This window comes from Pogoniulus pusillus, chromosome 24 (assembly GCF_015220805.1).
Source record: "Pogoniulus pusillus isolate bPogPus1 chromosome 24, bPogPus1.pri, whole genome shotgun sequence".
Classification (NCBI taxonomy): domain Eukaryota; kingdom Metazoa; phylum Chordata; class Aves; order Piciformes; family Lybiidae; genus Pogoniulus; species Pogoniulus pusillus.
Window position 1 is genome coordinate 16,594,116 of NC_087287.1, and position 13,704 is coordinate 16,607,819.

The following is a 13,704-nucleotide window of genomic DNA, read 5'->3' on the forward strand; positions in this document are numbered from 1 at the left end:
ACAGCAGCTGACTTTGAACATGCTGACCTTGAGCAAGCAAATGACCCTAGCAGCATGTACTTCTGGCTTATTTCATTGCAACAGTGAAACAGCCTCACCATCTATAGTAGTCTAGAGTGGCTGGCCACCACCCCTGACTATTTTAAGATATCCCAATACACTTCAGTGATGCACAGTTCAAAGTGATAGAATAACATCTGCTAGCATGTTGAAGTGCAAGTTGTTTACAGAGGCATTTTTAGCTTGCTCCTGTGCTGTGGCTTCCCTGACAGAAAACTCAATTTATTAAGAGGGCTTTGCTTCCCATTTAAACCCCCCAACCCCCCGAACCCCCAAAAATAAAAGCCATGAATGTTAGGGAATGTGAGGAGGGAAAATTCAAGACATCCCACTCTAGATAAAGCTAATTTAGAAACTTAGGTATGTGACAGCAACGGGTGGACCTGAAATAGAGTTACTTGCCCATGTTGCTTTTGCATCACTTCTCTCCATGGTTACCTCTATAAAGAAAATCTATTAACATAGGTTTTTATTTGTATAGAAGTTTTAGACTGATATTTTAAACATATGTGTGTGTTGATCTGCTATTAGGAGAAGATAATTGATGAATTACTCAGATACAACAAATGTGTTACTCCCTGAGTCATAATAACCCATTCTGCCCACAACCATAAGCTACAAAATGTTCAATTTAACAAAAACACTCCGGGGAGGAACTGCCAGTCTGTGTTCTCTGGGGTCCCTGAAGTGACAAGGACTGCATCTAATCGCCTTACAAAGGTCAGCGAGAAAACAAGCCTCTCCAGGAATTTACAGCCTTGAGAATGCATTCTTTCAAAATTAAAAGGCATTTTAGAAGGAGAACAGAATGAATACGTTTCATAAACTTGAGGGAGAAAAAACAGCACAACCTTTCAGTGGTTTAACCCAAAACTAAGCATGAAGCTGAAAAAGCCATAAACAAAAAAGCTGTCCTGGTGTCACAGCCGCAGAGCATGCACACAGCCCTTGCTACAGTCCAGCTCAGGGACAGCAGTGAAGCCACAGAGCCCAACCGCTTTCTTCTTTTCCAAAACCCTTTAAAGTAGAGATCACACCAGATCATATCACTTTCCTGAGCTGCCTAGGCAAGTGAAAGCAACACAAGGGCCAAAGGACACAACGATTATCACTCTTCTTCAGTCTTCTCTCAGCATTCATGGGAGTGGAGGGTAAGAAGAGGAGAGGGGGGAAAAAACTGCTCTCGTCCAACAGGACCACATCCAACAGTGATTTTTCCATCTCTCTGAGCTCCGCCACAACACTAGTGACATTTGGCATTTTGTCTGGAACAACTCTGTTGATTAGCAACCACTCTGAGTTGGAAGGCTGGAGGGAGGATATCACTGTCTGATTCAGGAGTGAGTTGACTCCACTGAGCCCATCTACTCACATCACTTGCTTCTCCTGGTGAGCACATTGCTGAATAACGAGGATCATATTTTACTGCTGAGCAGAAAAGCCCTTCCAAGCTATGAGTGCCTCTTCATAACCAGACACCTTCCATTGTGCCAGCATCACTCCAGTTGTCCATCAGCCTACCACAGGTTCAGCTGGTGCCTCGTTTTGTATGGGATCAATGACATTGCTTCTCCTTCTTTTCATTTTCCTCAACTAAGCAGCAGTTTGCATACAGAATGCTAGATGCCAAGAGGAACGTTCTCCTATCAGAAAACTGACTGTCTGTTCTTGAAAAGTCAATTTCCAGCTGTACTCCAACAGCACTATGGTCTCACACAGCACAATGAAGCAGAGGTCTTCTTGGGAGACAGCAAGTGTAAGACAAGAACTGTAACTATCAGGGCAGCAGAAGCAGTGACTGCTGAACTCCCTTTGAAGGCTGTACATAAGGAGCACATAGTGAAATAGTTCAATCATTCCTACACCCCCACTAGCTACGGTTAGATCTTTGATACTAGAACAATTTTATGAATGATAGATTTTTAAAGGTTCACTGAAGTCTCACACTGAAAATCCTGTCTTTTAGGAAGATAATCTCAAAAGTAAGCAACGTGGATGTGATTAAAAAGAAAAATTAAGCAACCCTAGAAATCCTGGAGCTCTGCATTCACAAACACTGCTATAGCTCTGCTTTAGTGATCTTTGCTTAACACACAATGCTAACACAGCACTGTGTTTTATGAGTTCAGTTAGTGTTACAGCCAAGAAACAAGTACATGAAAAGTATCAGAGAAGAAAAAGGCTTCATCATTATCAAACCCTGAGACACAGACATCACCGTCAGATGAAACTGTAGATCCTCTGAACACAATTTCACCTGCTGTGAACAACATCTGAGTGGTGCAGATGGCATTGCTGTCACTTGGGTTATCAGTTAACAAGTAAATCACAACTCCTGTGTTGCATACGACTACTTCAAAAAGGGGAAACTATACACAGGTGTCAACACAAGTTTCTCTGGAAAAAAAGTCCTAGGGCAAAAGCCAGAAGAAAGAAGAGGTCTGCTGGGAAAACAGACCTAAAGAGTTATCTCCTAGAGCAAAACATTGATAAGGGCATTGCTTCATGTCAGCAGAAAGTAAAGTAACCCAAAAGAGATAGGCAGGACTACCTTGACCGGTTCAGACCATCTGACTCTACTTGAAGGCTACTGCTCCTTGGAGCCTGCCATACTGAAGCCTTCTCACACCTAAATACACCTAACCTCAGTTGAGAGGCACAGGAAAATGACTTCCAGAAGGAAATACCATGCCCTGGAAAATCTTTCTGCCTCACCAGATAACCACAAGACACCAGACTCAGAAATAAAAGTCTCTCTTTCCCTCCTGCCCAGCCTACACCATGAGATAAGGGGAAACGAAGCTTTTGATTTTGGATGCAACACTCCCTTTTTTGTGATTTAGGGCACAGCTGACCATAAGGACAGTAAGATACTTAGCATTTCCATATATGACAAAAGCTTGATTAACTACACAGTACATAAAGGCTTTTTCTTCTCAAAATGTATACACTGCCTACTTATTTACCCACTTAGATCACTCATAAAAGGTCAACAGTCTTAACGGGTGAGGCCAGCAGCAAAGAAAAGGCTTTAAATACCAGATCTCTCTAGCTCACAGCTATTCAAATCCAGACTGGCATAAAAAACCAAACATGTACACACAGACACTCTCTTTCAGGGAAAGAATATTCATAATAACATGATGCCTTTAAAATAAATGAAAATTAATAATCTGTGACTTAAGACAGTGCATTGCAGTTAGTATTTATTCACATTCATGTGCCATTGGAATGGGCTGATCAGGGAGGCAGTGGAGTCACCATCCCTGGAGGTCTTCAAGACTGGATGAGGCACTTAGTGCCATGGTCTAGTTGATTGGATAGGACTGGACTGGATGATCTTGGAGCTCTCTTTCAACCTGGTTGATTCTGTGATTCTATATCCATACTCTAATATCTAGCAATATATAATAGGAGTTTCGAAGAAGTAATGAAATGTCCAAAAGTGCTTTTATACTCATTTAAACCAGTTTCTTACTTCCTCTTTGTTTGATGAAGCTGAAACAAAACCAGGAAAACATCACATCATCACCAATCTACCTGCTTGGTCTCCCATTTTTGTGCATGCCTACCTCCTTTTAAAATGCAATTAGTCCATTACCATTTTCTAATCTCTCCTCATAGTACTGTAATGTCCCCAGCAGCCATCATTATGTCACCTCTTCTTCTGCTACAGACGAAGGTAAGTCAGCCCATTATCCACTCACCCAGCTGTATTACCTTTCCTGCCTTAAGTCCTAATCCTCTTATTACCTATTTTTCCAATTCATTACTCATTTCCTCTTACCAATGTGAAATACTGACACTACCACTCAAAATAAACACTGTAACATCAGACTTTGTGGTATTGTCCATTCTCACAATAATTAGCTCATGAGGGGCCTGAGAACAAAGTAAAAATGTGACAAGACTGGTGGAAAAGAGGATAAAATAAAACCCACCAAGCAATCCTTTCTCTTTACTTGTTTCTGCAAAACTTCCCTGTGGTTTCTCTTAAGCATTCCATGGCACCTCTACAGACACCAGTGGGCACAAGCTTTCCACAGAGAAAGTACAAATCCTATTCTTGAAAATGACCAAGCTGAGCTGTGCTCTCTCCCCTGCCCAGGCCCACTCCTTGCTGCCTCATACCAACGTGGGCACCCTGGCAGACACAGGGTGAGAAGAGGATAAGGAACAAAGATTGGGTTATCATCACCCCTGGAGCAGGACAGCAAAGTACTTCACAGCAGAGAAGCAGAATCCCAGAGATGCAAGGATGCAGGAAGGTAGGACCAGATGATTCTTGAGATCCCTTTCAACCTGGCATTCTTTGATTCTCTGTGTGGAAGCAGCCCTGCTTCTTCTCAGCCTATGCTGCCATTTAAGGGTATCTCAACTTCATTCTTTTCTAAGACCTCAGATTCTTAAAAAAACACACAAAAACAAACAAACAAACAAAAAACCACCAAAAAAAACCCAAACAACTTTAAAACCAAAATGATTCTGCATAGCTTTAAATTCTTGAGCCTGGTTGAGTGCTTTTGCCGATCAGAAAGGGCAAGGTTCACATCGCCTTTACACAGGATACATCCATGTAAGTGCCAAAGCAGTGTAGTGTGCCTGTCACTTGGGGAAGCAAAGTCTCACACACTGTCATCTCTGGCCATGCAAGGATGCCCATGGGTAGGAGTTACAGGTAAAGCTCACAACAGTACACACATGGAGTAGCACAGAAAGGAATCTCCAAGGCTGCACAGAAGAACACAGATGGGATCACAGTAATTAAACAGGTTCTGGAGGGAACAAGCTTTTGCTTTTTTTTTTATTTTCCAATTTGAACTGTAATTGGATTAATTGAGCTTGAAGCTTTAAATCAAAATCTATACAAAACAACATTTTCATGCTAAATAACCTAAACAAACACATAGCAGCTGCTGCTGCTTCTTAAAAGATTTGTTTCAACGTGTCGCAGGCAAACAAGTCAAACCTGCACTATTGCTCCGGCCCCTTCTATCACCAAACATTTAAGCAGAGCTATTTCTTTGTCCCATTGACAAGAATCCACCTCAATACAATATATTCTCTGAAGGTCTTTCTCATTCCTCTTTAAGATTTTTTTCCTCAATTTTCTCTGGCATCATTTATTTTGAGACCTTTTGAATCCAATCTCTATTTTGTGGTATTTTTTACACTAGTTAGTTGCTTCCAATAAAACCACACTTGGAGAAACTACACATCAAGCTACACAATGTTAATTTGAATCACTCAAGCAGGAGGAAAGCCATGCACCTGTGATGAAATCCAGCGTGCTAAAAACCTTCTCAGAAGTTGACTTTCCACTGAAAATAACTGTACCGTACAGGATCTTTTTTTAAGTCAGTACCAAAATTATCTCAATTTTTTGCTTAAATGAACCACCAAAAATACTCAATAGGTGCTAGACTTTCCCCGCCACCCCCCTTCTGGATATCTCTTAGTTTCAAAAAAAGGCTGTCTTAAATGCTGCTTTATAGAAGGATTATGAAACTATACAAAAATAAGACTATGACCCTTGCTGAACAGCCTCAATATTTACAAGGTATTTAAGTACAACCTAGTAACTAAGGAATTTTAGGTGCACATGTTATGGGTGTCCATATGAATACCATTCAGCATCAGTGAGCCAAGCCAAGAATATACACCCATGAGTTTACCTCTTGGGCAGGGGCCAGAAGAGTGATTTGAATGTACATCTACAACAGCTCCCATTTACGCTTCAGTATATGCAATGCAATACCAGTATCTGGACACGGCACGCAAGGTGCCAAGGAGTTCCACGTTGATCTTGCCAGCACACACACCTGCTCAATGTGCAAAATAGCATCCACTCAAGTAAGCAACAGCTAAAATGTGTATGTAGGCAACTGAATAAGCACAACTACACTAGGTCTAATTGAAAACAACAACTATTTGAAGCTACTTAGGTGAGATCAAAGTACTACAAGAAGACCACTCAGTTTGTTCTCCCTGTGTCAGCTCTTGGGAAGGCACGAGGGAGAAATGGCAATAACCCACAATAATCTGCAATTGCTTCAATAAATAAAAAGCCAGGTATGTGCTGAACTACAGATCTGTGCAGAACAGCTCACGTTCACACTGTTCTAGATCCTCACAAAACTTGTGTTGCCTTTTACGGACCTGCACAACCTGAGAGGCCTGAAGATTCAGCCTCCTGAGTGGCACGGAGCTAGAACACCAAAATTAACTCTCAAATTATTTAATTTCTCCTCTCTTCTCCTGCACATTTTTTTCTCATGTGGCTATGCATCAATCTATATAGTTTCCTGATTTAGTTTTCTGGTAGCAAACTTCAAACCTTTAGCTGCAATTTGTAATTAAGTAATGGGGAAATGCAGGTGATGAATTAGAGGATTTCATAGGAGCACTGTATATTAAATGGTCTTGTTTACAAGCTGCAGTTGAATAATAGATTATTCTGGAATGAACTCCAAACACTAATTTCATCAGCCCTAGAATTGCACTGCAGAAGTTTTCACTTCCAACATGAATATGTCCAAAACAGTTAAATATTTTCTTCAAATGACTACTGTTTACTTGCTTCTTACTGAATTTGCAAAGACAAGCAATACCCAGGACAAACTGTTGCCAATGCTGCAAAGCAGAACTGGAAAAGGTCTTCAATCCTGGCAAGTTCACCTTAAAGAAAACAAAGGACCTCAAATGCTAAATGTTTTTACTTGTCAGACAGATTCAGTAACCATATGAAGAAAGGATTAAAAAACCATCACCACAAATACATCTCCATTTTGAGGCCAATGCAGAATGCAAACGTGTACTAAAATCACCTTAGATATCTGCCTTAAGCATTAAAATATCCTAAAGCTCACTAACTCCAGAAACTCACTGAAGTCCACAGATGCTGAAGGCACACATTTAGAATTGCGTTTCTAAGAACTAGGCGAAATATTTACAAGTGCTGGAGTAAAACAGAGGCATTTACATAATGTTTGGCATCAGGATATAAAGATATGGCACTTCTAGTACACTGTCCAGCTGCTTACAGAGAAACAAAACAAGTTAGGAAGGCAGGAAAGGCATCCTAATCAAGCAAGTGAAAGCTATTTTGTTTCTATTTTGCTTTTAAAAAGCCTCATCAGAGGCTTCAACAGTAAGTGATGACTTCAGAGTACAACACAAACCATACTTCTAGGAAAAAACAGTAATGCCATAAAAGCATTCAAAGCAACTATTCACATGTAAAATAGTACCCGACCACTTCATCTCCATATGGCATTCATTCTTAGATGGTACTTATGTTCTCCAATTATCTGGAAAGAGTAATTAAGTCATTAACTTTAAAACATGCTACTATTTGTTCCATTACAAGTTAAAGTTAAAGACACTTACCTGTAATACCGAGATTGTAAATAGGTTGAACAAATAGTCTTTGATACATGGCTGGCAGACCCAAAATCTATTACTTTAACCCGGTAAGGCTGCCGAACGGGATCCACCAACATAATGTTCTCTGGTTTGAGGTCAGCATGGATTAAACCCAGACTTTTTAGTTTTTTCAGTGCAGTGGCCACCTGTTGCAGAATAGGCCGTATTACTTTCAGTTGCAGAGGGCTGAATTTGTTTTGTTTCAGGAAGTCATACAAATTCTGTTCCAACATCTCAAAAACCAGGCAAGTGTGGTTACGATGCTGAAAGCATTCGTAGGCTCGCACAAAGTTAAACTCATCAGCATTTTCAGTACTCAGTCTCGCTAATATGCTCACTTCTATTTGTCCTTGGCGTGCATACGAAGGATGATTCTTCAAGATTTTGATTGCCACAATCTCATTTGTCCCCCTTTTCCAGCACTTCACTACTTGTCCAAAGGTCCCTCTCCCAAGGAAATCAAGAACCTCATAAGTGTTTTTCACAGAGCACAATACCTCATGCTGTACTAACTGGTAATCTCCATCTCCGTTTGTACCACTCTGTTTCGAAGCTGCAGCTGTTGTCACGACCGTCATCGGGTTCCCAACGTTGGTCTGTAACATTGCAGGCAGGATGGATAGGTCATCAACAATCTGCATTGTGCCGTTCTGATTATCCAGCTCTTCGCTCTTACGCTTCAATCCACATCGCTGGGGTCCTTCCACAGTATCTGATCGGCTTCCTTGCACCCCAGTCTGAGGTGCCTCTAACTGAGCTTGCTGCGCCCGCGCCGCTAATGCTTTCGTAGCACCTGCAATATTTTTTAAAGCAACAGCATTTGACTGCAACAAAAAGTTCTGTCCTCGAGGTCTGTCGAAGGGGTTTTTAGTCTGAAAGTAGGTACTAACCCTGTGGGGAGAAATTCCAAAGTTTTTACCATTCACATAGATTTGCGGGTAGTTTCTTTCGTGGTACACGCAACTGCTTGGTTCTAGTTTGAGTTTCTTCACACTACAAAAGGCACTTGACTGGGTTTGATAAACATATGGTGGATAAACCAAGACTTGTGAGGCCATACCTACAGAAGGAGAGAAAAAGAAAAAGTGAGTGAGAAGAAGTCCTGCGTCCACTGCAGTACTGCTCTGCAGAAGCTTTCTCTTTGAGAAGAATCAGGACACTGGTAGATTTCCCAAGTGAACCAGACTAGAGCCATTTTGTATTCAGATTTAGGACCAATAGCAAGGCCCTCACACCTTACCAGAGCTTATATTTCAGCACACAAGGTCACAGCTTCAAGTGCTTTTGCTGGTTACACAGAGCTAGTCTGCAGTAGGCTACTACTCATAATTTTTCAAGTGAGGGAGCTACCTTTGTGCTATTAACAATTCAGCTTTCATTTGAATTGTATTTCTACATGCAAAAGTATCCTAGCGTTCAGTAATCTAAGTTAAACATTTATTAGTGATGGTGTAAAATGACTTACTGGCTCCAAAATGTGAGCCAGCGCTACCTCGTTGGACAAGTATCCAACCTACTCATCATAAGCACCGTTGGGTTCCTAAGAACAAAGAGACAAATGACACAACTGCCAAAGCTCAAAGAATTTAACCATGATGAAAGTGAAAGCGATTGAGCCACGTGATGGGGCCCAAAATACCTTAGGGGCGGGCTCATGTTCACAGAAACAGATGCAGCTTTCTGCGTAAAGGGAGATGATGTACAGTAACCTAATCCAGTCACCAAAGGCAGGTGCTTTCTCCAAGTCACATACTGTCCCACTGCAGGAGCTTGGCATCAACCCTTTTTTTTTTCCAATCTCTCCCTTCAATTCAGATTTAGAAACCTAACATCAGCCTCATATTTTCAAATATGCTAGTTTCAGAAGGTGGGTCATAGAAAACTTCCATTCTAAAGTAACCTGTTGAATTGACTCATGTTCTGCAGACCTCCAAAACACCTCCCTGAACTTTTCCAAAAACAAGGTTAATTGTAGGAAGAGAATTTGCTTCTTGCAGGAAACTTCATTTCAACTGAATGTGAAAGGGGAAAAATATTTCCCTATATATATTTTCTATATTCTGTGTATATTTTTCATACATACTTTTCCTGCCAACAAAATAACTTCCTTGCTAAGAGAGAAGTGAAACGATAAAAGATTAGGGACAAATTTAACTTTTGATTTCTCAGCAAGGCTGAGACCAAAATTTCAGCCTGATTGACTCCACCTCATTGAGGGTGACACATTTTGAAAGGCTATGCCTTGAGAGCCTTTCAGACAGAACACTCATCCCCAAAACTGGTAACCACAAACACGTTGGAACAAGAGCAGGCAATGTGCTGGCCTGGGAAGCCCCCTGAGCACAGCAGCCCCATTCTGCACAGCCTGTATGATGGCACACGATTAGCTCCACTGCCTCCCCAAAGTCACTCTCACCCAAGAACTAGCTCTGTGGAAAGCAGAGCCACACGACCATTCAGGGTCACGCTCCACCAGATCCCTCCCTTTCCCAGACATGAAGTGCAGCGTCCCAGAAAGCATCAGAAGCAGCAGGACAACAGCAGCAGTACTCAGCCCACACCTAAGATGAGGGCTCTTCCACTTAAAAATGCACAGACCCTGCCTCTCTTGGATACTGTGCCTTCCAGATCTCATCTCTGCACTGACCCTGCTCTCTGCACTGACCCTGCTCTGTCCCCTTCCAGATTCAAACACCAGCCTTAAACGTTCGTGTCATGCAATGCTAAATACTAAGGAAAAGGCAATGGGTGGATCCCAGTGTAAATGACTACAAGGTTTCAGGGAAGCTGCAGTTTATACCAGTTCAATCAGCTTTCAGAGGCAAATTCGATACCAGTAATACTTTAATTAAATCACTTTTTCATACCAAGTGCATGAAGATTCTGGCAATACATATTTAAATTGCAGATGAGTCCCATAAAACTTGAGCCAGACACTGCAATGACTGATCAAACGAAAACTAACCAAACGTACAGCATAATTATTCTGAAGCTCTGTGATTTGATTTAGGGAAATCAGCATTTAAACTTCTTAAGAGTGATTAAAATAATCATACCATCACCTCAGTTTAGCATCCTATAATGGTTCTTGCCTCAGCAGTAGAAGAAAACTTCAAAGTCCTTTTCCTTCCAAAGCTTGTTTGTCCAGAGCCAGATGACATAAAGCTGAAGATCACTGGCAGTCAGGCTCTCTGACTACCAAATGATATGAGACTGCCACTGGACTCCTGCTCCATGTGAAAGACTTATGACTGATTCTCAACCTCAAAATACAGGCAAAAATTCTCCAAGTTCTTGAGTTCTCTCCTAACACACCCCATCACAGCGTGCCTGATGAACAGCATAAACACAGCACTGACTACAGCACTTACCCTCTCTGCTATAATAATTCTAAGTAAACAAATCACTTACCCTGATCATATTACTTAGAGCTCCAAATTCAGCCCTCACTGACCACCCCAAAGCACGCCTACATCCAAACCTACTTGGAGCTTCCAGTGTCACCTGCACAGCTCAGCCTCCCAAGGGAAAAATAGGTCCAGTGGAGTAGCCAAAGCTGTGCTGCTCAAGGGGAAGAAGTCTGGACACCTGATCCATGGGTAAGAGGCTTGCAAAGCTGAAGTAACTCAGCAGGCCCTGGTTCTGCTATAACCAAAAGCAAATGTCTGTCTTGGTTTAACTTCTGAGAAGGTACTTGCCCAGGTAAGCATGTCGCCAAAGCTGATAGAACCAAATCAAGATGCTTACTGTGACAAAGTAGCAATAAGCCTACGTTGCAACTAAGGAGGTTTTCTGAAGACAAGACAGCCACCAGGTGGGGAGCACTGTACTCTAGTACAGCCAGAGGACCACCCAGATCCTTACTGGAGTCTGCTGGCTAGGATTCAGATCTTCAAGTTGAATAGCATGAGTTGTAGAAAAGCTGCTCCTGAAGGGCTGGAACCACATAGTTGCAGGTTTCTCTTTAAGGCTAATTTCAGTTGAATGAGAGAAACCAGGCTGTCATCTTTTGACCTTTGTATATTTTTTACAGCCTTAACTCCATGACCCCCAAGTCCAACAGCTCTTTCTCAGATAAGATGTGATTACTGAGTTGTTTTAAGAACATTTTCAGCAAGTCTAAGGGAAAAAAAAATGTACAGACAAAATAAAACAGATGACATACCTTGGAAGAGAAACCTTTGATGTAATCATGACAGAATGAACTAAAAGAATCAAATTTTGCCCAAGCAAAAATGGTCTTAGAGTTCTTTTATGGGCATCTAATTTCTTACCTTTTCCTACACTTCCCCCTTATCCCCATTATTCTGTTTATCTTTTTAAAGCATGTACTTCCAGACACAACCTCATCTGGACAAACTACAGTTCCTTCACATAACAGTGACTAAAACAGTTACAGGTCTTCTCCTGAAACAGGCACAATAAAAATCCTGCACTATCCTACTTTTGAGACTGCTTAAAGACCTCTGCCATGTACTCCTAGGCAGTGCTCAGTCAGCACTTCAAACAAACATGCTCTCAAGTACACGTTAAGGAACATGGAATGAAATACAGCAGAGTACCACGTAACTACTCAGGATGACCAACTGCTGGACATCTTTGCTATGAGAATATAAGTTTATTAATAGAATTGAACTCCCCTGCTCAGATGAAAACCCAACTCCACACCCAGATAGCAGAGCTGCACAACAAAGATTAAAGAGAAAGGGACAATATAACAACACCCTCTACTCTAACAGCACTGCCATGGCATGGGGGATTTTTTTGTTGGTTTGGGGTTATTTTGTGTGTGGGAGATAGCAGCCGTTTGTTTTTCCAAGTATACTTTGGTTTTTGAAGTTTCTGGGGGGTTTGGTTTAGTTTGGGTTTCTTGTTTGGTCTGTGTGAGGGGTGTTCAGTTTTATTGTTTGCCTTTTTTGTTTGGTTTGTGGGTTTTTTACTGTTTTGGGGGATTCAGGTCTTAGTATAATCCTATGGATAGGTACAGTGGAAAGAATGAAGAAGTTTTGTTAGTAGATTGTCTGGTGAAAGGAAATAATATACAGCACATTTTCACCTACAACAGACTGGATTTTTCTTTTGCCCACCTTGTCACAAATTACTTCACTGAGCTTGTATCTTTCCGTGCATTTCATTCTTATCAGGACTGCTCCTGCTTCCTCATACAAACTGAAACTTGTCAGACTGTATCTACATTAACAAGTCCAGCAGCACAAAAAGAAAGGGATGTGCAGAGCACAGCAGCCAGCACTTAACAAAACCCTCATTCTGTGCTCATTTTGAGAGTACTTGAGCTTTAACATTCAGGAGCAGCTGGTGCACATCTTCCAGTTAAATTTCATTTAAAATACACCCTAAATGTGCACACTACAAGACCACTCCAGGACACAAACAAAAGCACAGTAAATAAATCCATTAGAAGATACTGAAATACACAACACCGGGGTGATGCACCACAGGCAGCTTCCAGCTTTAGCCTCAGTTTTCAATGCGAGTCTCAGGAGACGTCTGTCCACTCCTCCTACACACATTTTAACAGCCCGCTTCTCCCCCAGGTGCAAGACGACCATTCTAATTTCACTTCAGGGGAGTGATCGCTCCCACAAAGCAGGGAACACAGGAGTGTGCTTCCAAGTTCTCCAGCTTGCTTTGCCCTGCCACCAAGGCTGCTGCCTCCCACCTCATGTACCAGGTGCTGCTTGTGACTATTGCAAGGAATAACGGAAAAGATAGCTTGTTTCAAAACAACCACCAACCAGACGAGCTCTCTTTGAAGGAAATTAGCCTTCCCAGCTCTAAGTCTGAAGCACAGAGAAGTGGGAAGTCTGCACTGGACTTGACTTAATTATGTAACTCTGATCAAAATTCACACATTAAGACGGTTAAAAACACAGCCTAAATAAGTACTTCCTGCAAACATATTTAAGTGAACAAACCATTAATTTAATGACAGTAAACAAGAGGCACTTCACAGTTCGCTGTCCCCAGTGAAGCTTCACTCTGCAGAAATCAGAGAACCACGTGGATGTTGCTCAGTGAAATGGAGCACCTCTGGATAACACCTTCCTAATGTTCACCTCACTGTAACAATGCTCTTCACTCAATTCTTAAAAACACATCTCCAGCCTTTTCAAGCAGTCCTAGGCAAATTCATAAACATGACTGATGTGATAGACTGTAACAGTCTCGAAAAGCACAGGCTGTTCCAGGCCTCACCAT

General features: G+C 41.6%; 1 protein-coding gene across 6 annotated transcripts in view; it reads right to left on the reverse strand.

The window, feature by feature from the left end:
- Positions 1-13,704, reverse strand: part of HIPK3 (homeodomain interacting protein kinase 3) — a 103,182-nt gene that overhangs the window by 47,563 nt on the left and 41,915 nt on the right. For 5 of the 6 annotated variants that reach the window (XM_064163808.1, XM_064163811.1, XM_064163810.1 and 2 more), the window contains exon 2: positions 7,450-8,545. In XM_064163808.1, the coding sequence (XP_064019878.1) occupies positions 7,450-8,543 (1,094 nt within the window). In that variant the 5' untranslated portion in view covers positions 8,544-8,545. The remainder of the gene's footprint in view (positions 1-7,449; positions 8,546-13,704) is intronic. The other variant, XM_064163812.1, reaches the window with a different exon arrangement.